The 21,775-nt window shown below is 46.7% G+C and overlaps 2 protein-coding genes across 3 annotated transcripts; both read right to left on the bottom strand.

Annotated features, from left to right (window-relative positions):
- Positions 1-2,268: 2,268 nt before the first annotated feature.
- Positions 2,269-12,411, bottom strand: CLEC4F (C-type lectin domain family 4 member F). 2 transcript variants are annotated; one of them, XM_090281493.1, is made up of 8 exons: positions 12,126-12,402; positions 11,172-11,294; positions 10,847-10,951; positions 8,700-8,884; positions 7,766-8,021; positions 4,392-4,543; positions 3,362-3,480; positions 2,269-2,698 (listed from the first exon to the last, which is right to left on the bottom strand). In XM_090281493.1, the coding sequence occupies exons 1-8, from the start codon at positions 12,199-12,201 to the stop codon at positions 2,560-2,562; spliced, it is 1,155 nt and encodes a 384-aa protein (XP_090137619.1). In that variant the 5' UTR covers positions 12,202-12,402; the 3' UTR covers positions 2,269-2,559. The 2 variants fall into 2 exon arrangements, with proteins under 2 accessions (XP_090137619.1, XP_090137618.1); XM_090281492.1 differs by having other exon boundaries at positions 7,766-8,884; positions 12,126-12,411.
- Positions 12,412-15,339: 2,928 nt separating this feature from the next.
- Positions 15,340-21,039, bottom strand: CD207 (CD207 molecule). Its single transcript, XM_090280285.1, has 6 exons — positions 20,958-21,039; positions 20,748-20,864; positions 19,009-19,383; positions 18,287-18,438; positions 17,182-17,300; positions 15,340-16,606 (listed from the first exon to the last, which is right to left on the bottom strand). The coding sequence occupies exons 1-6, from the start codon at positions 21,031-21,033 to the stop codon at positions 16,456-16,458; spliced, it is 990 nt and encodes a 329-aa protein (XP_090136411.1). The 5' UTR covers positions 21,034-21,039; the 3' UTR covers positions 15,340-16,455.
- Between the last annotated feature and the right edge of the window lie 736 nt (positions 21,040-21,775).

Here is a 21,775-nt window from a genome sequence, read left to right on the forward strand (position 1 = left end):
ACAAGCAACATAGTACAAAACTGGAAATAGTCACGTTAATGTCAGGAACAAAACAAGCATGCCAGCTATCAATGGTACTAGTCAACATTGTTCTAGAGGTTTTATCAATTCAAAAAAAAAGAAAAAGAAATAAGGTATAAATTCCAGTTATCTTTATTCACAAATAATTTTATCCAGAAAACCCCACACAATTAACTAGGAAAAAGATGTAAGAACTAATTAGTTCTTATGTATGTATTCAGTAAAGTAGTTAATACACAATAAATAGAATATGATATCCTTGATGTCATAATATCTTATTAGAGAATATAATGTTTCTGGTTAAAAGGGGTAGATTCAATGCACATATTTGTGTCTATTTTCCCCAAAAATCCACTATAATGGCAGTAAAGGAATAAAAATAAGAAAAACTCATAATGACAAAGAGTATGGGAGACGTATCAACAGCAGACATTTCAACAAAATTTTGAAGCCGGCGGTGGGTGGATGAGGGGTAGCTGACTCAGCAGCACTGAGAAAATGGAACTCTACTGCAGTAGTAGGGGTAGTGAATGAAAATCAGGACAACCTGGTACACTCAGAAGTACCTGTTACCTCTAAAGGCAGGGGTGCAGGTCAGACTGAAAACAGAACTGGCTTATTCATCTCCTCCTCCACCATTTGTAATCACTGCCTACACTACAGAAGGGCATTTTATATCCAGAGAGGTCTGCACAGCAGACAGAAAGCAGGCGGATCAGGGGCCATCTTGATATCAAACAGTGAGATGACTGGTCCCCTTTTCCCCCTGTTGGCAGCTGAGCTTCTTCTTCTACTTCTCTTTTTTTCCCTTGTATCTGAGCTTTTATTTCCCAGGAAAAATACTGAAGAATTCCTTTCTGAGGAGTCTTCCGCAACCCTTGGATGAATTGAAATCAGAAATGCACGGATGCTCCAATGAAAAATCCAGCTACCCATTACCAAGCCTATTACAAAAAGATCTAAAATTTTTTGAAAAAGTTAAAGGGGGACTTGTCCTACTGGATAACCAAATATATTATAAAACTACAACAAATAAAACAATGTGTTTCTTGTAAAGGAATGGGAACTCGTTGGAATGCAATCAAGAGTCCAGAAACACTCATGAATTTAGTATTTGAAACGGTTGACTTTTCGAGTGAATGGAAAAGAGCATGTTATAATTTAATGATATTTGAGAAAATTCCAGATGGATTAGTAATGTAAATGTAAAAAATAAAGATATATAAAAGTACCAGAAGAAATATAGCAAAATGTTATTTCAATCCTAGGATAGAGGGAGAGTTTCTAAGAGTGATAAAAAGCTAAGAAGCCATGAAAGAAAAGGCCAAGGGAAAAACCAAAAAAAAAAAAATATGAATATAGACTGATCAGAGTCTTGTTTAGCTAAACATGTCATAAAAGATAGAACAGATTTCCATTTCTGATCATAATGAAGTAACTGGACCTGCCTTTTTCTTTAAGCAACTAAAAAACTGGACAAAATACATGAAACAATTGTTTTCAGACAGTGGACAACAGGCAGAGAAAAACTGTGATTCAAGTTCTGGGACAGGGAAGCAGCCTGGATGAGCTCACAAACCCCTCTGGGTTTCTTCCTGGAGGCTCTTTTCAGACCACAGAGCAGGAAGGAGGGCCCCACGTGGGGCATGACAGTCTCATGAAGCTGGAGAGAGAAAGATGGGCGTCTAGGGAGACGGAGAGTGCTGGAATTTGGGTAGGAGCATGAAAGGGAGGGGCTATGCAGTGAAAGAGCTCCAGAAATTGTAAGGTTCCCTGTGTGAGCACAGGAGGTACTCCACAAAGCGGGGCCAAGAACAGCTCTATGAATTCTTATTCTAAACTGAGCTGACAGAAGGCTGAGCCCCTGGAAGAGTGAATGTGGTCAAAAACAAGGCCAAAGCCAGAGATATGGCTCTGAGGATTAACAATATGAAGATGAGCAAGGCCAGACATAGGAAATAAATTAGTTTTTGGAGTAGTTTAAAGGCCTGGAAAAATGCAGCTCCAGCCCCATCTATAGCAAAGGAAGTGCAGGGAACATCCAGGATGGCTCTGACTTTCTGGTAACTTGGACCCTGTCATTTGCATTAAACCTCTACTGTTTTTTCAACAAACTAACTAAATGTTCCTAGCTATAAAGCCCTGAAATATGGGTATACTTGTTTCAGGACAGAAGGGACACTGAGAAAGGAGAACCAACCCAGGGAGAAGAAAGTATGGCAGCTGGCTCAGAGACATGCACAAAGCTTTTGTCGATCCAAGGAGTGTTTATTGAAGGCCTGCCGTCTGGCAGGCCTGTGTTGGTTGCTGAGGGGCACACAGAAGCACAGCAAGGCCCTTCCTTGAGGAACTGTTGCCACCATAGAATCACGCAAGGTAAGTATGTCAGAGGGCGAAATACTAAAAGGACAGGGCAGGAAACACGGAAGGCCAAATGGAAGGCCCCAGAGAACAGGCTGGGTTCAGAGGCTTATAAGACATCGTGGTGGAAAGGGTCCAGAGCTGGCAATGGTGGTGACCTCTCAGCTTTGGCCTACTTCAGGCCACACCCTGACTGATGGGCTTCTTGCAGACCCAGCGATGGAGGCTGTTGCAGTTTATGTCATTCCAATTCTGCTGAATGTGAACACAGTCTTCATTGTTCTGCCAGTTGTCTGGCTGATGAGCTGACCAAAACCTGGAAGAAGAAGGCTTTATTCTGCTAGATGAAAGAAGGGTCTCTTCCCTCTCACCCCCACTGTAGCATAAGGAGCTGAAGTAATATGGGTCCCTAATCCCCTGGAGACCCCATGATGGGAACAAAGATAGGGTCAGAGTCACCATGAGGGTGGCTCTACTGAGGTTATCCTTAGTTATTGAAGACTGAGTGACAGGGTGTCTGAAGCTATAAGCCCCCACCTCCAAATTCACATCCAGATAATTTGTGATGGGGGCAGCACCTCTTGGGACTAGGCTTGTGTAGGGTATAGTGAGGCCAAAACAAAAGCCCAGAACAGGAAGATCCACCCATAGGCTGCCTGCCAACCTCAGCACCAGCCAACCCCTTTGCCAGGAGGGGTCCAGGCAAAGATCACAAATATGCCCATATGCACACACACCCACACCATACATACCACATATACAAATACATCACACATACATCATACACAATCATACACACACACTGTACGCACATCATAAACAATCATACATGTGCTACACATCACACACATCATACACATGTCACACACACAACACTAACACTCACTAGGCAGGTATATATACACACACAGGACAGGGAATCTCTAACCAGGCCTGCCCAAGAGAGTGCCTGGGACAATGCCAGACTGTAGCTACTCACGCTCTGCTCCCCCCAAAACTGAATGGTGTCCCATCAGTCCAGTGCCAAGAGCCCTCTTTGACCCTGTCATTGAGGCCAATCCAATGGTAGGAGGTACTTGTAAACTCAATCAGATATGCCTGTAAAGAAAGGGCAGCATTGTTTGACCCTGAGTGAGCAGCTGTTTCTCCCAGCCTTGTAGGAGTCCAGGTCATCCCCTCCTGGTCCTGGGACATGTAGCTCACTTCTTTGATGGAGCTGCATCCCTTCCTGCACCTCCCATGGTTTGTCCAGGATCTCGGGCAGCAGCCAGATCCCCTAAAGGGAAGTTCAGCTTCTCCCACGTTGACTTGATGAGTAGTGTGGCTTTACTGAGACAAAAAAACCTGGCCACAGTTCATTAAGATCTGTTTTACAAAATAGCATGTCCTTTGACAGACATACGAGAAGAGTCTTGGGAGAACCACAGGGATGGGCAATTCTGTAAATTGAATTGGGCCAAACCTACTGCTGTCTTTTGCCAATAACCCTAGTAAATTCTGATTAAGTACCTTTGGCAGATGGGCCACACAGAGACTATATATAATGTGTTTTGTGGTCCTCAAACTCCTACGTGTGTATCTGACCTTACGAAGAAGCCTGGGTCCCCTGCTCATAGGCCCTTTACTGCCATTGACTTAACTGATGTTAAAATCAAGATTGACAACCAGAAAGGAGGCTGAGGGGCTAAATGAGGGGATGCAGAAATAAGTATATTTCCAACAGTTTAAGAGGAGTCATCTGGTGCCACCTCCCTTTGCCCTTCCTCATTGCTGACATCTGTGGGCCTCTCAGTGTCACCCTCATTACTGAGGACATTGGGGTTTACTGTTAGTGCTTCTACCTCCAGTGCAAGGTGCTCATTGGAACTCAATAAATGTTTTTTCCCTGGCTGACAGAGGTGACATGAAAGTTTCTGCCATACCTGCTCTGAGAGGGGCAAAGCCAAAGCATCAAAGACCCCTATCCCAAATCCACCCCATTGGCACCGCCCCAAGCCCGAAGTTCTCACCTGTTCCTCTGCAGAGGTCACCGAGGCCAGGTGAGCTCCCTGGGACACACAGGACTGCTCAGCCTCAAGCCAAGACTTCTTGGCACGAGAAAAGTAATACAAGTTCCTGTCATAGATCTTCCAGCCTTGCATGATCAGCTGGAGCAGTTGGTCTGAAGCAAAGGTTGGGGAGGAGAGAGAACCAGGGGATGGCTGTGGATGTCCAAGACCTGGCCTTCCTGACCCCTCTAGGAGCTGACTGTGGACAGTCACAAGCCCCTGCAGTGCTCGATGCCCAGTTACTCAGGGGCAAGGCCCCCAGGCCTACCACCCAATATGCCAGGAAGCTGCTGCTCCCCAGAACACCTGGCTCCATCACTTCAGGGATCCTCAGAGCTTTGTGGAGTCCTGCTTTCTGTCTCTACTGTCTTGTTATCCAACTCATTGCTGAAAGTCCTCTGCACCTCAGTTTCTGCCATCTCCTTGGGGCAGATTTCACAGCCATCTTATGGCATCATTTCCTTGACTTCCTCTCCCTCCACATCAGCTGCGCACATCCAGGACCATACTTGGGACCTTGTCATCACCTGGTCTGCCCGACCTCACAATTTCAACTGGCTCTCCCCCTGAGCATAAATACCGATTCTCCCAGCTCTTTCATCTCTCCCTGCCCATGACACTCCGCTCCTAACATCATTTACACCACAGCTGTTTGAAACGGTGCCATAACAGGTTCCCTTATTCATCTATTTATCTTTCTGTTTGACATTCATTGTTCAACATTCTTTAACTTCTATGAACTGGGGACTCTTATACAAAGCTCAATCAGACATGATTCATGCCCTCACGGAGCAAACAGTCTAGTAAATAACACCGGTGTTGGAGATGCATTGATTGAAAACCACGTACATGTTACAATAGAGGCAGGAAAAAGAACATGGTCTATTTCATCTGGGCTGGATGTGAGGCTTAGGGAGGACACCCCAGGTGAGAGCTCACTTGAGCCAGGTCTTAAAAGGCTGAGCAACAGTTTGCCAGATGGTCAGGGCCAAGAAAAGCATTCCAGGCAGGGGAAAGAGTAGACACAAAAACATGAAGGTGTGAAACAGCGTGGTGTGGCTTTTGGTGTGGTCAGTACATAAGTGATAGGAGACAAACTGGACAGGTTCACCAGCACCAAATCGTACTCTGCAAAGGAATTCAGGAACTTCCCCCTGTGAGTGATGGGAAGCCCAGCAGGCCACTGGTTCCTTTCTCTCACATCAAATCAAGCCTTTCCTAATCTAGAAAAACCAGACTCTCAAGGAAGCTCATTAAAATGTTAGCAGAGGGTTTATGTAGAAAATATAAACAGTTTCATGAAAATGCAAGTGGTTATTTTGTCATCTTTCTCTTTTTCAACATTTGCCACATTGTCTAAAATTATTATGTAGATTTACAATAAATATCAATGATACATTTGTTTTAAATCCCTCCCTCTAACTTGCCTCCCTCTCATCTTAGCCTCATCTCTGTCCTCTTCCCAGCCAAGCTCCTTGAGTGACATGTGCACCTTACCTTTTACCACACCCCACTGACCATGGTCTGGCCTCCAGGCCACATACAACTCTCCACTGAAACTTCATTCCATTGACTTACTAATTGGCCAGAGTCCATGGATGTTTATCAGTTATTTTACCCGGCCTCTCTAAGGCGCTTGCCGAGACTAGCCACTCCCTTCTTGAAATTTTGTCCTTCCTTGGCTTCCCTAACTCAGCATCTCCTAGTTCTCCTCCTGCCTCTAAGACTACCTTCTTCAGTCTCCTTCAAAAACACCTCTTTTCTTCCTTGCCTCCTGAAGGTTGACTTCCTATTTCCCCCCTCAGCCTTCTTCCCATGAAGCATTTTATCTCATGCAGAACCCCCAGCTTCACTTCCATTACCACAACCAGAACCAACAAACCCAAGGCTTCCACATCTATATCTACAGACTGGACCTCTCTCCCACACTCCACATGGCCTGCAGGTGATGTCCCCTTGAATATCCCTACAGCATCTCTGATTCAACATGCCCAAGTCATGCTGCTCTTCCGCCTGTTTTACGCCCCATCTCAGCAGGAGGCCCATCTAGTCAGCCTCCTGGGAGCCCTTTGATCGACACTCATTTCCTGAAGGATGAAACCCAAGCTCAGGGGCCTTGCTCATCTAGCGGGTATCTCCAGGTCTGCCTACCTTTCTAGCACAGAGTTTTTCAAACTACAATTATCAACCCATTAGTGGGTTGTGTCAAAGTGTTTTTTTGTTTTTTAAGAAAAAATTATAAATAGAGTGCATTCACGCAGTAAAAGTTTTGTTTTCTGAAACGTGTGTGTGGATGTGCATGTGTGTATGACACACATCACTCTACGGGGTCACAATGTAAAATGAATTCCATGCTGTGGTTTGGAAGCCATCATTCTGCCCCCTGCCTACTGTCCTTTCAGCTTGCTCCTCATCAGCTGCCCTCTTGACCACAGTCCAATCACAAAGAACTGCCTGGAGTTTCCTGAACCTCGTGGTTTCACATCTCCATGCCTGTGAGTCTGCTGCTCTCTTACCCAATTTGCTTGGCAAACACCTACTAGTTTTCCAGGACTCAGTTCAAGGGCCATCTTCTCAACAAAGCATCTTTTGATCTTTTCTCCCCAAAAAGATTTCTTCCCCACCCCTTGGAAGATCTCTTCTCTACATCAGAGGACAAGGACCCCTGGATTTCTTCTTTCCTTCTTTCCCTGGCGCTCACCCCAAGTTCCTAGACCTGCTCCTAACGTAACAACTCTTATGCTCTCTCCTCTCTGGCTCTCCACATGCTTTTCATGCAAGGCTGTTCTACCAGCCTGTAAACTTCAAGGGTGGGCATCACAACTTATTCATTTTTATGCCCCTGACACATAATGGGGCTTCAAAAACTCTTGTCGGATTAGTGCATCAGTGCTGGGTACTGTGTTAAATGCTTTATATATGCGAACTCATTTGATTCTCCCTGTGAAGCAAATATCATTGTCCCCACTTTGCAGATGAGAAAAGTGAAGGTAAGCAACTCAATCAAAGTTGCACCATTTGTGAGAGCAGGAAGTCAGATATAAGACTGTCAGGCTCCACTAGCACCCACTGTCTTTATACACCTTTCTCAATACATAGTTTGTTTCCCGTGTGTTTGTTTTGTCACTCTGGCCAGGTGATAAGCAACCTCAGAGCAGGGACCATGCTGCCTGTGCCACTGCCACCACTGCCTGGACAGATCGCCCTAGTCGGTTGGATGTGGCCCCTTCCCAGAAGGAAGCATGGTGAAGTGAGCAAAAGGCCAAAGGGACAGGAGACTCCACCCTCCCAAGAGACTGTACCTTCCCCAAGCCAACCCCCTCCCTCCCACTTACTTTGGGAATTCTGTCGCTGCGCCTGCGAAGCCAAGGTTGCACGGAGGGTCTCCAGGCTACTCTGCACCTCCTGCATTTTCGTAGCTAGTGTTTTTGTGTTCCCTAAATCCTCTTTTAACCTCTGAATCGCAGCATTGGCCTCCTGCAGCTTGCTCTCTAACGCCTCAGTCTTGGATTTTAAGGACGCAGCATCCTTCATCCCTTGTTTTAGGATCTGTATCTCTCTGCTGTCATTTTTCAAATGATCGTTTAACACCTGAATATTGGAGTTTAGGGCATTAGTATTCTCCAGCTCTGCCTTTAATCCTTGGATCTGAGCATCTGTCTGGTCCAGGCGACTGTTTGCCATTTGGGTCTGGGCAGTGGCCATTTCTAAACCTCTTTTTAACAGGCGAGTCTCATCACCAGCCCTTTCCAAATGACCTCTTAATAACTGGATCTCAGCACTGGTGTTGTCTAAACTGCCTTTTATAAGGGTCTGGGTCTGAGAGTTTAAATCATTTGCTTTTTGCAGGCTTCCCTTTAGTTTCTGAATCTCAGCATTGGTTCCTTCCAAGCTATTTCTTAAACCCTGATTCTGGGCCCTTAAACCATTGACATTATTTAAATTGCCTCTTAAAACAAGGATCTGAGCATTAGCATTCTTTAAACTATTGTTAGCCAACTGGGCCTGGGTGTTTGCCATTTCCAACCCTGCCTTCAATGCCTGAATTTCAACATTGGTATTTTCTAAGCTTCTGTTTAACATGTGGAGCTCAGAGCTGGTGTTTTCTAAACTGGCTTTTAGGAGACCCTGGGTCTGGGAATTTAAAGCATTTGCCTTTTCTAGATTTCCCTTCTGTCTCTGGATCTCAGCCCTGGCCCCCTCCAAGGAACTCTCTAACATCTGGGTCTGGAAACTCAAGGTCTGGGCATCCTTTAGAGCGCCTTTTACCATCTGGATGTCAGCACTGGTGTTTTTCAGTTGACCACCAAGCATCTGGATCTGAGAACTGACATTGTCTACTCTGCACATCAACATCTGGATCTCCATACTCCAGGTGCTGGAATTCTCCACATGGTCTTTAAACATCTGGATAGTCTCTTGCAGCTCTGCCACACTGCCAGTGTGGTAGGGATCTGGAGGGAGGAGATGGATAAGGTAGCCAAAGAGGCCCATTACATAGGGAAATATTAATTATATGAGCCAACCAGAGTGTTTCTAAAATTTCCAAGGGTAATGTCTAGGACATAGCCCTGAGGGCTCCTCAAGCAGCCTGCTGCTCACTGCAGCCACCGAGACCCTGAATATGAGCCACCTGAGAATGTGAGCCAAAAAATGAAATAAATAAAGGCCTATCCCACATTAACTGAGTGGCAGAAGGATTAAAATAGTTGCCCACTATAAACTAGCTACCATCAAGAGTCATGCTGGTAAGGCTTGGATTGTTTTGCCATTGTAATTGAACTTGAAAGTAATTATATCATTCGGAGCTGTTGAACTTTGAGTTCATCAAAATTTTACCATTAGAATGCTCATTACAAAAAAGAAAATTGATAGGAATAAAGCCCATATGTAGCCCTATGCTATATTTCTACACCAGGCATGAAGCCTCTTGACTCACCCTTAGTACTTCCTAAAAACCATATGGACCACAAACATAGGAATTTTCTGATTACAAATTTCATGGGAAAAAGAAACAGAAACAAACAAACAATAAAATAGTGCTTGAGGAGGAAGCACTGTTCAATCTGCAGGCTCTAGTGGAGACCCTCCAGGTGATACTAGACCCTGGAGCTAAAATGGCCTTTTCAAGGACTAGCATGCTCAGTGTTACAAGGGACAAGGGTCTCTGCAGAACAGTTTGAGGATATGAGAGACCTGAGTGAAAGACCTTGGTCGCTTGGTCCCTGAGGTCATTCAAGGAAACTCTATAGCCTCTTTTATCTACATGGTCTTTCCCACCAAAGCCATCTGCAGCTGCCTCTGGTCTTACTGACCTGGCCCTCTTTGCTTTTGAGCTAAGACCTAATCTTAGACATTTATGGTCTTTAGCTCCTGATTCCAGCCTCCTCTCAGAAAAAGAAAGAAAAATCCAAGGAGGCAGGAACTCTTTCTGGAAGATTCCTGCCCTATTCTTCATGCTTTCCATGGGTAGGTGTGTGAGGCCTCAGGCCCTGTGCTGAGGTACAGCCAAGTGGGCCAGGTGGCTTTTGAAGGTGTGGGAAGTCTAGTCAAATATTCTGCCTTGTAATGATAGACAAATAGATTAATGGAACAAATAGACCCACACATATATGAACAATTGATGTCAATGAAGATACAAAGGCAATTTGTGGAGAAACAATAATCTTTTCAACAAATGGTGCTGAAACAATCGTATATCCACATGCAAAAAAAAAAAAAAAAGAATCTCATGTTCAAAATTTAACTTAAAATTAATCATTGACCTAAATGTAAAACCCAAAACTATAAAATTTCCAGAAGGAAACATAGGAGAATGTCTTTGTGACTTAGGGATAGGGACAGGTTTCTCAGAGATGAGGCCAGAACACAATCCATTCTTTTAAAAAATTGATAAATTAGACTTCATTAAAATTCACATCTTGTTAGGAGAATGAAAAGACAAGCTATGGACTGAGAGAAAATATTTGCAAATCATATGACTAATAAAGGACAAAAAAAGGATATTATTCCTTGTATATAAAACTTTAGAAATATCCACATGATCTATACCCCCGTAAGTGGATGGCTGGTTGCCTAGGGATGAAGGGCAAAGAGTGGGGGAAGGCAGAAAAAGGGCACAAGTAAAGTTTGGGGGAGGAAGATGACTATGTTCATCATCTTGATCGTGGTGGTGTTTTCACAGGTATATACATATGTCAAAGTTATTAGCTTGTACACTTTAAATATGTGTACTTTCTTGTGTGTCAATTATACCTCAATAAAGTCGTTTTCTTAAAAAAAAAAAATGTGCCTTTCTCTGAGGATAGTAAAATTCATTCAAAGGCATAGGAGTCAGGGGAAAGGCTCATCCTAGGATCTGGGTACCAGAATGCCCCAGCTCCCTCCCACCCATCCACCCCCCTGTGGCTACTCACCATCGGATTCCACGGGTTCCGCAGGGAACTGCCCAGTAGTGTTGTCTCCCAGAAACATATGGGAGTAGGCGTAGGACGCCAACATAGGTCTTGGTTTCTGTAGAACTGAGACACCCCATTCCTGGGTCAGTACCATCCCTCAGGATTGAGCTTGGGAAACAGGCTGCCCCACCCCAAGTCAGAGTTCCAGAAGGAGGGAGATGGCACCAAGTACCCCTCAGGGTTTCCCTCAAGGGCCTCTGCTCTTGGGGGACTTCCCTTGGTCAGTAGCCTTTGTGCAGGAAAGAGGGAGAGTCAGCGGGATTCAGATCATCTAGGAGCTTACCCACAATGAAGAGAGCCATAAGAGAGGTGATAATGGTCACGATTAAAAATGCCAAGGTGGCCTGAACAAGTCTTCGCTTCTTGGGGGAAATGGGAGACACTGCCACTGCCAAGGAGTCCAGGCCTGTGGGAAAGGTGCCAGTGTTCAGGAGGAGAGAGTGCGGGCTTGACAGAATCAGCCCCCTGGGCTCAGTCTCCTGGACTGTCCAATGGGGACACACTTACCACAGAGAAGGAAAATGAAGCCCTTTGAATAATTCACCAGATCTCATCAGGGGATATGGTGGCAGCACAAAGGCTGGAGAAAGTGCACAGGGCACTGAACCTGTCCCAGGCATGGAGGGCAATAGAAGTGTGGTTTGAACAAAAAAAGAGAGGAGGGAGGGAGGGAGGGGAGGAAGGAGGGACAGAATGACGACCCTGACCATGAAGTCCCAAGGCCAGTCTTGCTCATGTATTCTGACCAGAGCAAGACTCACAGCTCTTTGGGGCTGCTGCATCCTACACCAACTGAAAGGGGTCGGTCCTGGAGACTTCCTCTGCTGGGGTCAGAAGGTCCCCTGCCAGTGTCCTAAGAAGGGCTGTGCCTGGGAGTCTTGGGGCTGTGGAGCAACACCAGCCCAGAGCCCCTAAGACCTCATGGAGTCAACCCAGTATGCAGAGATGGGATTCAAATCAGGCTTCTCTGAATTCAAAGTTTACCCTTTCTCTTGCCAAGCTGCCATCTTCAAGAAAAAGGTCTGGGGAGATTTCACGCAGAGACTGGGGGGTATGCCCCAGGCTCTCTGTCCTCACCCTACCCTCCTTCTGCCCTTGCCCATTTGTCTTGGAGGCTGAGACAGAGGTGGGCCATGTGAGCTCTGTCCTGGAGGCAGGGCTGAGAAACATGATGGAGGACTGGGAGACAAGCAGGCCAGTCCCTGACTGAAGATGGGCTGGCCCCCAGTTTTCTCACCTTGGGGGTGCAGGGAGATGGTCTGATCATCTGTGCAGAAGTAGGCCTTGTCACCATTCATCTCTGCTTCTTTCATCCTCCAATGGTGCTCCTTGCCTTGGCCCCTGAAGGGCTGTGCTGTGGGCCAGTAGTAGTGGGAGGGAAGCTGAGGTACCCTGGACTTTTATGCTCTTTAGTAGGTCCTGACCACACCTAAGCTCTGCCCCTCTCCCCTGCTGACTCTGCAGGAGCACCCCAGTAAGGCTCCTCCCCCAGGGGACCCTGGCGCCAGTCTGCCCAAGCCCTGTCCTCTTCCTCTTCCCATCAGCACCAGCTCTCTCCCTGCCCCCACTACCCCAGCATCTACACTCCAGCACAGCCCCCAAACACCAGCCTCTGCCCCCAAATCATAAACACTTTTACCAGCAACTTAGGAGGACGTCAGAGGTTCCTTCTCAGCTTTGCAGAAAAAAATCCTTGTGACCCAGGGCTGACCTAATCTTAGCCCCACACCCTCTCGGGGTCTTACTGCCCATTCAGAACCTCACAACTGGCATGGCAGGAAAGTGTCTGTGGTAGAATAAAAAATATACCTGCTGCTTGTGGACCTAGACCAAGAAGACAGGGAAGTGAGGCATCCAACTGGAGCTGTGTAAGCCCGAAGTCCCCATCCCCCTAGAGGGGTAGCCAGCTAAACAGAATCAGTATTCCCACTGACTAGTCAAGGTACCTCTCCCAAAGTCAGTTCTGAGGGTACTAGCAGATTCTTGTTCCTTGACCCCCTATTACATCAGATCATTATAATCTTATCAAAACAGATCACATTTTCTTTAACTCATAAAAATCTAATTACATAATATTTGTCCCCCTATTTAGCCAGCAACCCATTTACAAGATATCAATTACTACCTTGCAGATGACTTGATCTATCCACATTGTGTTGCTTTTTCCTATTTTCACCTTCAGTTCCCACGTCCTATTCCCATGGCTTTTCCTCAAATCCTGGAATCAGACTCCTATAGGTCCCCTGAGCACTAACTGAGAAGCCTGCAGCCCAGTCCTGTGGTGGATCAGCCACACTGAAAGTACCTCCCCCTGAGGCTGGGCTAGGAGAACAGCTGTGGGCCAAAGCCTGTGTCATGAATGGCTACTGTCGGCTTGGCCAGCAACTAGCCAAGTACACAGCTGATCCGCAAGGTGAGGACACCCAGTTCCTGATGCCATGGCTTTGATTGTGTGTGTGTCTGTAGAGTGCAGAGCCACGATCAGTTGGACAGTTACCTCCTGCCCATGAAAGCAGACCTGAGAGGAAAGGACACAAGAGGGAAGTGAGGGCATCCATTGCTGGAGAAGTCAACAGATCTGCCCGAGGCCCCGGAGCATCTGCCAAACCCCTTTCCCTTTCCATGGGAGGGGAGCTGCTGGAGGTACCTCCCCAGAGACACATTAGAGGCCCAGGTTGGTGGCAGTAAAGAAGGGACATTCCGTGGTTTCTATTTCCCCACACATGGGAAGGGCCCAGGCCAGGCCTACTCAGGAGCTGCTTTCTCCAAGGGCCTGAGAAGCTGTGGGAGCCTCAGAGCAGGCCTTTGGGGATCCCTTGCCCAGCTGGAAGGGTGGAGCCTGGACCAGACATGATGGTTTCAGAAGCATGGTCAGCAAGACTCCTCTAGCACCTTCTTCCCTGGCCCCATTCCCCCAAACTCCCGGCTCCCAGTTCTCACGTCTCCCTGCTACCAGCAGGGAAGAAATGTCAGGTTGCTACATCCTTGTTGAGAAGTCTCTCTGGCCAGAAAAAAAATCAAATGGACATTTTATACATTAATGTCAGAGCCACTCATTGGCCAGGTTTTTCCAGTCCCTACTAAAGGGTGTGGGGCCACGTTCCTAGATATGCAGACCCCTAGCTTCAGGCACCCCAGAAGATATTCAATCATCCATATCAACCCCTGACATCACAGGGCAGGCGACTATCTTCCAGAGAGTGGCTAGATCTAGCAATTAGTCTTCTCACAGTTCTCCCTGCCTGGAGTTTTGCCTCCCTCAAGTCCTGTCACATGTTGCAGGCATAATGATCTTTTTCAAAACCCAATTAAGTAAGCACACCTATGTGACCTAGATTTCTCAGCCAAGAAGAAGCAAAAACACCCAATAGCAGCAGCATGCACATCTTGGTTTCTAAATACCATTCTCAAAAAACCAAACAGAAAACAAAACAGGCTTTTTGGAGAAATGTCTGATTCTAGGACTGGAGCAGGAAATCTACAAAATGGGTCTGGAGTATCTTGTACTTTCAGAAAGTAAAGAGATGCTTTAAAAAAATATGAAAATACGTCAAAAGGACACAGGAGCCAAATGAAATAGCTCCCAATAGCCAAAACTGGAAGAACTTGATCAATAAAAATATGGGTAGTTTTATTGGATTATATCTCAAAGTACAGTATATGAATTTATACTTAAATAAATAAATAAATAAATAACTCTCCCATGCAGGAAAATTCCAAATAATTTCTGTAGATGCCTCATCCTTTAACAAGTAGAGCACAGCTTTCACTCTGTAAGTGTGGGCTGCACACAGTGACTACTGTGGTCTGAATGTCTGTGTCCCCCTCCCAATTCATATGCTGAAATCCTAACCCTCAATATGACAGTATAGGAAGTGGAGCCTTTGGGAGGTGATGGTCATGAGGGTAGTACCCTCATGAAGGGGTTGCCCCTTCCACCATGTGAGGACACAGCAGGAAGTCTACAACCTGGAAGACAGCCCATTGCATTGAAGAAAAATGTCTTCTAAGTAGGACCCTGAGGAGGGGTGGGCCCTTCCGCTGAGCCCACCTCCATGCTTCCACTCTGATTCCCTCCTGTCTGGTGCTGCCTGGATCCCTGCCTCAGCCACTGGACAGGGATTTGAACCTGATTCCTGGGAACAGGGTCTGTAAGAAGAGTGGGAATCCTGAGGAGTCTCCCCCTTGGGAGTAAAGCCAGAGAACAAAAGATGGTCCAGTGAACATCTGAGAGGACAGACCACCAAGGAAGTCATGACACTTCAGACCTCACTCTCCTTCATTCTGGTAAAACTAGGGATAAGCACTGCTCTTATCCTGTGGCATTTCCGGAGCTGGAGTTCCCCTGAGGTTACCCCGGAACTCCACGTGTAGCAAAGCAGATGGCCTCTCCTGCACATTCACCTCTACACCCAGGGACAAAACGTGCACACAGAGGAGGCCTTTACCCAGGCAGCATTTTATTCTAATGAAGCAGGTTCTGAGGGCCACTTCCTCTGCACGGGCACAGCACGGAAAGGGAGGAAATGCAGAAGAAAGAGAAGGTGCAGGGTAGCGAGGCAGAGGGGCTGGGCCTCAGAGTTCACCAAGTGGATGCTGGTCCAGCTCTAAAGGAAACGTGTTTCCAGGTCAGCCCCTGATCTGAACAAACTGAGCCTATTCCAGGGAAGAAGGAGTTCAGACCCCAGAGGATGTGATGAAGAGGATGGTGGTTACTTGGCATGGACAGGATCCCCAAGAGCAGAACTCTTCCCAGAGAACATGACCACCTAAGCAGGCAACTGGGAATTTGGGGGATCGGCTGGAAAAGCACTGAGTATCAGTATCAAGAGAATTGCTTGAGTGTCTGAAGCAACTTTCATGTGATGAAACTGAGGCTTCTCTAAAGGGACTCAATTAGTCTTCTAACGGTTCTGTTTGCCTCTAGCCCAGCGGTTCTCAATCTTTGGGGGTCGAACAACCCTTTCACAGGGGTCACCTAAGACCATTGGAAAACACATATATAATTACATATTGTTTTTGTGATTAATCGCTATGCTTTAGTTATGGTTGGCGGTCACCACAACATGAGGAACTCTATTAAAGGGTCGTGGCATTAGGAAGGTTGAGAACCACTGCTCTAACCTTACCTCCCTGAAGTCCTGTCACCGTATTGCAGGCATAATGGTCTTTTCAAAAAACAATTAGGTGCGCACACACACTTTACCTAGCTCAGCCAAGAAGAAGCAACAACACCCCAGTAGCAGTGGCACCCAGATCTTGGCAAAACCCCAGGGTGTTGCCCCAAACTGTGGGTCCTGATCCACGTTACTGAAGTGGTTTGAACTTCTAAATCCTCTCCCACCATCCCCTCCCGTTTTTATCAAAGATCTTCTTTCCATTCCAGCTGCCTCTATGAAATTGCAGAACTTCCAGCCAAGACAGACAGATGTCAGAAGCCTTTAGGAAAATTTTGAAGCAAGGAAAATTAAGGTGCAAAGTCACCTTAAAGTATGGAGGACGAAGCGGCAATTCCTTGACTTTGACACCCAATGAAGTTCCAAGTGCCAGGTTAGCGACCAGTTCTATCATGGTTCTGATGGGGTGTAGGGACATTTACAGATGAAAAGGAACTTATTGTCACAGGAAGCATCATTCCATGAATGAAGTGAGGACATCTTCATATTGACACAGTGTTCATTGTTTCCAGAATTGTTGGGCTCACCTGGAATCCAAAACCTACCAAAGGGGGAGGGGGAGAAGAAGAACTTATTTCCAATGAAGAAATGAGTAACATCAATCCCAGCTTTGGTCCTAGGTGATAATGTCACAAGTTTTTGAGCCCAGGCCTGAGAGAAAGGGAATTGGTAAACTGTCAACCTCTAAGCCTGCGATCACCCACAATTTAGGTATGCACACATACATTACCTAGCTCAGCCAAGAAGAAGCAACAACAACCCAATAGTAATGGCACCAAGATCTTTGCAAAACCCCAAGGTGTTGCCAGCCCATCTCTCTCAAGGCTCTACACAAACCACAGTACTGACCCCTAGACTTCGACCAGTCCTCCCACCTAAGCTGGCTGGATAGCCAGGCTGCGAAACTCCACAGGGTACAGAGAGGCCACAGATTTGTCCCCGATTCCACAGCCAGTTAATGGCAGAGGTGAGCTGGATTTTGGTTCAGTACTCCTGCCACCTGTGGATAGGGAAGACTCACAAACCCTGCAGCCAGGGGGAAATACCACCCCACCCTTCTGCCCTGCACCTGACCCAGGAAAGTCAGGCTGGGAAGGAGGGCTCTGGGGAGCTTACTTCATACTCTGGAGCTTACTGAATGGAGTGTCATCCACCCAGTACCAGTCCCCATCACTCCCTGCTTTGGTCAGGCCAATCCAGTGGAAAACTCCATCTGCTATCTTGTACAGAAACTCCTGTAGGTAAGACAGAATGAGCAGAGACCCCGCAATCACTCAGAGCTAGAGCATCTGTCCCTCTGGGTGTTCTTCACCTGTCCCCAGTGGCAGCCTCTAAACCCACAGACACACTACGCACGCTGACCTTTCTCAAGTTTCTTCCTGTCCCTCCTCGGAGCCAGAGTCCATCTTCCGAATTCTGATTTGTCTTTGCCCTGCAACTAACAGACTGGGGACTCAGGCCTTTCTGCCCCTCAGGAAGCAAGTGCTGGGGCATAAGAAAAATTAGCTAAACCCCAGAGCAGGGAGGCTAGGAGAATGGCCCAAATAATAATATGTAAGTTTAGTGAGCATTTAATATCTACAAGACACTATACAATTATACAGCCATTCCTTTTTTTTTTTTTGAGGCAGGCACGATTATTTACCTGTTTCCTCTGGGACTAGTTAGAGGCAGTGTTGGGACTTGACTCTGACTCCAGAGCCCAGGCTTTTCCCTGCACTGCTAGCACACCTCCCAGATGGAAGGGGCTTGTTCAATTTTCTGCTTCACCTAGTAGGAGACTTCTTGGCCTGTGCAGTGTTATTAATGCTGTTTACAATTATTTATCTTTTCCAGGCACCCAGGAAGACAGTGCCTCCCTGCTCTCTTTGAAGCTGGGAGTATTACATCATTTGCTTTGCAAATGAAATGTAAGTAGAGGAGATGTCTGTTATTTCCAGGCAGAGACAACACACACTTTGTTATGTTTCCTTTTCCTGCCTCAGCAATTGTGGAAACATACATGAAATGAAGTCTCCTTTGGCCTAGATCCTCAAGTAACCACAATGAGCAAAAACCCTTATTGGCCCTTGTTAAACACATAGTATAAGTGAGAAGTAATCCTTCATTGTTAGGTCACTGATATTAGGAAATTTTCATCACTGCAGCATAATCTTGCCCATCCCACCTAATACAGCTACTAATATACCTCCCTCCCAGAGCCCACAGAAACACCACTCACCTGTTCACTCTCTGAGGTCACTGAGGTCAGGTGTGAGTTCCTGGACACGCACAACTGCTGGGCACTGTACCAGGTCTTGGGGACACGAGAAAAGTAATAGAAATTCCCCTTGAAGTACTTCCAGTCCTGAGAAACCATCTGTAGAATGTCATCTGGAGAACAAGAGGGAAAGGTGAACACTGCTGTTCCTGTGTCCTCTGGGTGCCAGCTAGGTGGGACCCTTGAGTGGGATCCCAGAGACAGTAGTGGACAGGGCTGGGCTCTGGGGTCCTTGAGGACCATCTCTCAGATCCTGAAAGTCTGACTGAGATTAGTAGAGTCTCTGGGCTCAGAGAGGAGAGAGTGAGAGTGAATGGATCAAAAATCTGTCTCTCATGAGAGAGAAGCAATTCTCCACTGGCAATCACAAGTGGCTGAGACACTGGGGTCTGGTAAGAAACTTAATAAATAGTGGCTAGGTTTGGGCCAGGACAGAGACTCCCTAATGCTTTTATATGCTGTGCCTTTGTGTGTGAACTGAAGCTGGTTCCTGGTCCCTTTTCTCCTGAAAAGGCCCCATGTCCTCCCCAACCCCAATGCTGAGCCCTCTCTTCTTAGCTTTCCAGCCATGCCTGCCCTGCTCCTCTTCCACTTCCCATCACATGCACCAGCCCAATGGCCTCATGCCTGAAACTGGCAAGGTCCCATGGGCCACTTGCAACATTCTTTTCTGAATCACTTACTTTGCTGTTTGAGCAACTTGCTGATATTCTCCAAACTGCTCTGGAGCCCTCGGACCTTTGCATTTAAAGCACTGGCTTTATCCAAGTCTCTTTTTAACTCTGGGATTTGGGCATTTAAATTATAGACTTCCTCCCAACTTCTTGTTAACACCAGGATCTGTGCATTGGCTTCTGTGGCACCAGTTTCCAATTTCCGGATCTGAGAACGCATACGATCCAGGCTAGCATTCACCATCTGGATCTGAATGCCAGCTGCCTCCACATTGCCTCTGTTCCTCTTAATTTCAGAACTCAGGGTGCTGATGTTGTCCACACGACCTTTCAGCAACTGGGCATTGGTCTTTACATCTGACAGTGTGCCCATAAACCAGGGATCTGGATTTGAGAAAGTCAAGAAGTCAGTCAAGGGGATCCCTAAGGATAGAAATGGGGTGTTATCAGTGTGATAAAAGGAAGGGAAGGGAGAGGACAGGCCCAAGTTTCCCAAAGACTCAACCCAAGTTGCCTACATTCATTCATAATCTACATATTTATTCAATAAACATATGATGGCACCTACCATGTGCCAGGAACTCTGGTAGATGCAGGTAATGTAAAGATTGATAAACACAGGCTTTCTGTTACAGGACCTCACAGGCAAACAGAAGCAGGGATTAGAACCCCGTCCTAAATTTTCTTTGCATTTTGAAGGCATATGTGGTAAAGGGATGCCCTCAACCACCCCTTTGGCACCCTCTCCACATTCCTCCTGGCCCTATCGCTTGATTTTAGAGACTCTTGCAGTGACCATCCATGAGGGCAGCACCACTTTTCCCACATCTGTCCACAGGCTTTTTGTGACCATGGGGGGAGCCAGCCACACAGACTTCTAGTCTGGGAGTGACTTCTCCACAGAATATGGAAAAGGAGAATTATGAAACCACTTCTGTTTTTCCCATGTCCCCTCCACTGTCACACTCTGGTCAGGCCACAGGTCTGGTGCCAAAGAGGACACCAAAAGTAAGCCAAAAGGGCTCCAAGCAAAGGAGACTCTGCCCAGAAGCTCCAAGTCTGAGATCAAATATGTCCCAAAGCTGTGAAGGGAGAAGACAGGTGTTCTCCTCTTCTGCCTTCTTCAGAGCTGGTAGAAAATGAAGGCTCTGCCAGCACCAGAGGCCATGGGCCTCAGCAAAGCTGGGAGAAGAAGAAAGGTAAGTCACACATCCAATGAAGAAGTAGGACATCTCCCTTGACTTGATCTTCACGGGAACAGGAGAATGAGGGGAGGAACCATGATGACTTATTGGCTTGTTGGCCAGGTTCTCCATTAGTCATTTGGAGCTGAAGATACAGTTGGGACTCCATCCCTCATGAGGTTGGGAAACATCTTGCTCACTGTTGGGGGCTACCCGCAAGGCTCTGAATCAAAGGAACACAGAGCTCAGAGAGGGAGGAGAAAAATAACATGGGATAAAGAAATAGGTGAATGTTTCCTGAGAACAAAAGGGTGCATGCACCTTTGAGTGCAAGCATGCAAGTGCTGATCCCATTCAGATAAACCTCCCCGTAACTGGGAAAGGAAGAGCAGCCGCTCACTTTACCAAGGACAGGGACTCTGTGACTGCATGTGGGAAGAGGCAAATGAAAAGCCCTTGGTGGGAGAGGCCACTGGAAAGCAGGAAAGAGAGGGTGTGGATGTTGAGGAAGTTGGCCGGCTCTGGAGTGGGGCCAGGCCCAGGTGACAAAGCCAGAGGACTCACAGAGAACAGCCTGCAGCACTACGGAGGCAAGCAGGAGCAGCGTCAGGATGATTACTGCAGAACGGACTGTACAAGGCTTCCTGGGAGCCAGAGACAAGCCCATCTTGGGAGGAGGTTCTGTTGGAAGAAGAGAAGATTTGTTAAAAGACCAGCATGTGGCGGGTTTGGCATAGAGTACTGAGCAGGCTCTGGGCAGGGACTGGTGCTTGCCTCGGGGCCAGAGGGAGATATTCTGCTTATCCACAGTGAAGTGCGCATCAGGGACCTCACTCTCTGCAGCCTTCATCCCGCACACGCAGCTCCACAGCACAGGTGCTTCTGGATGGCTGTCTCCCCAAAGAACTTTTATCTAGAGGAAAAAGGAAGTGAGTCCCATAAAAGGTCATCATGTAATCCCCAAGTTCCACATTCCTGACTTAGACACCTTACCTGTTCTAGACCACAACTCCATCCTCTCCTCCCAGGTCTGAGCTTTCAGGAAGAGGCTGCTTGACTCCTTCTTTGGAGGGTCTGTGACATGAACACTTAACCATCTTGTCCCAAAGCTATCCTTCTTCCTTAATTCCCTCGTCCATCATCCATCCCCCCATCCATTCATTTCATAAATGCATACTGGCTGCCTTCTAAGCACCAGGCACTGCACTACGACTGGGCCACAAAGGTGAATAAATCACAGTCTTTGCACTCAACCACTTCACAGTCCAAAAGGAAACACAATTAAAATAAATTAAAATACAGGGTGATGATTATAACAATGTAAGAATATGCACAATTGAAAGGAAGTACAGAGAATAGAGTAATGACAAAAAGTTCCTGGTAGAGGGATTAGCATATTGAAAAGTACAGGGGCATAAGAAAGCATGGAGTGCCTGGCAAACTGTAAGTAATTTGGTGCCGTTTGAGTATAAAATCTATGACAGAAGCAGGGAAGACATGGGGCTATAAAGAGGCACCGAGGTCAGATCATGAGGATCCTTCTGGATCATGTTAACAAGCTTGAACTCTGGCTTATGGGTGATATGGAGCCA

Source organism: Furipterus horrens, unplaced genomic scaffold (genome assembly GCF_987537825.1).
Source record: "Furipterus horrens unplaced genomic scaffold, mFurHor1.1.pri manual_scaffold_6, whole genome shotgun sequence".
Taxonomy (NCBI): Eukaryota; Metazoa; Chordata; class Mammalia; order Chiroptera; family Furipteridae; genus Furipterus; species Furipterus horrens.

What these genes read in the sequence shown, in the direction of transcription:
- CLEC4F (XM_090281492.1), bottom strand. Translation starts at nt 12,201, where the DNA reads ATGAAAGAAGCAGAGATGAATGGTGACAAGGCCTACTTCTGCACAGAT. An exon ending in CATCTCCCTGCACCCCCAAG is followed by an intron (nt 11,295 to 12,125) that starts GTGAGAAAACTG and finishes CCTTTCCCACAG; the next exon opens with GCCTGGACTCCTTGGCAGTG. An exon ending in GGAACCCGTGGAATCCGATG is followed by an intron (nt 8,885 to 10,846) that starts GTGAGTAGCCAC and finishes TCCTCCCTCCAG; the next exon opens with ATCCCTACCACACTGGCAGT.
- CD207 (XM_090280285.1), bottom strand. Translation starts at nt 21,033, where the DNA reads ATGAAGGCTGCAGAGAGTGAGGTCCCTGATGCGCACTTCACTGTGGAT. An exon ending in TATCTCCCTCTGGCCCCGAG is followed by an intron (nt 20,865 to 20,957) that starts GCAAGCACCAGT and finishes TTCTTCCAACAG; the next exon opens with AACCTCCTCCCAAGATGGGC. An exon ending in AGTGCTGCAGGCTGTTCTCT is followed by an intron (nt 19,384 to 20,747) that starts GTGAGTCCTCTG and finishes TCTCAAATCCAG; the next exon opens with ATCCCTGGTTTATGGGCACA.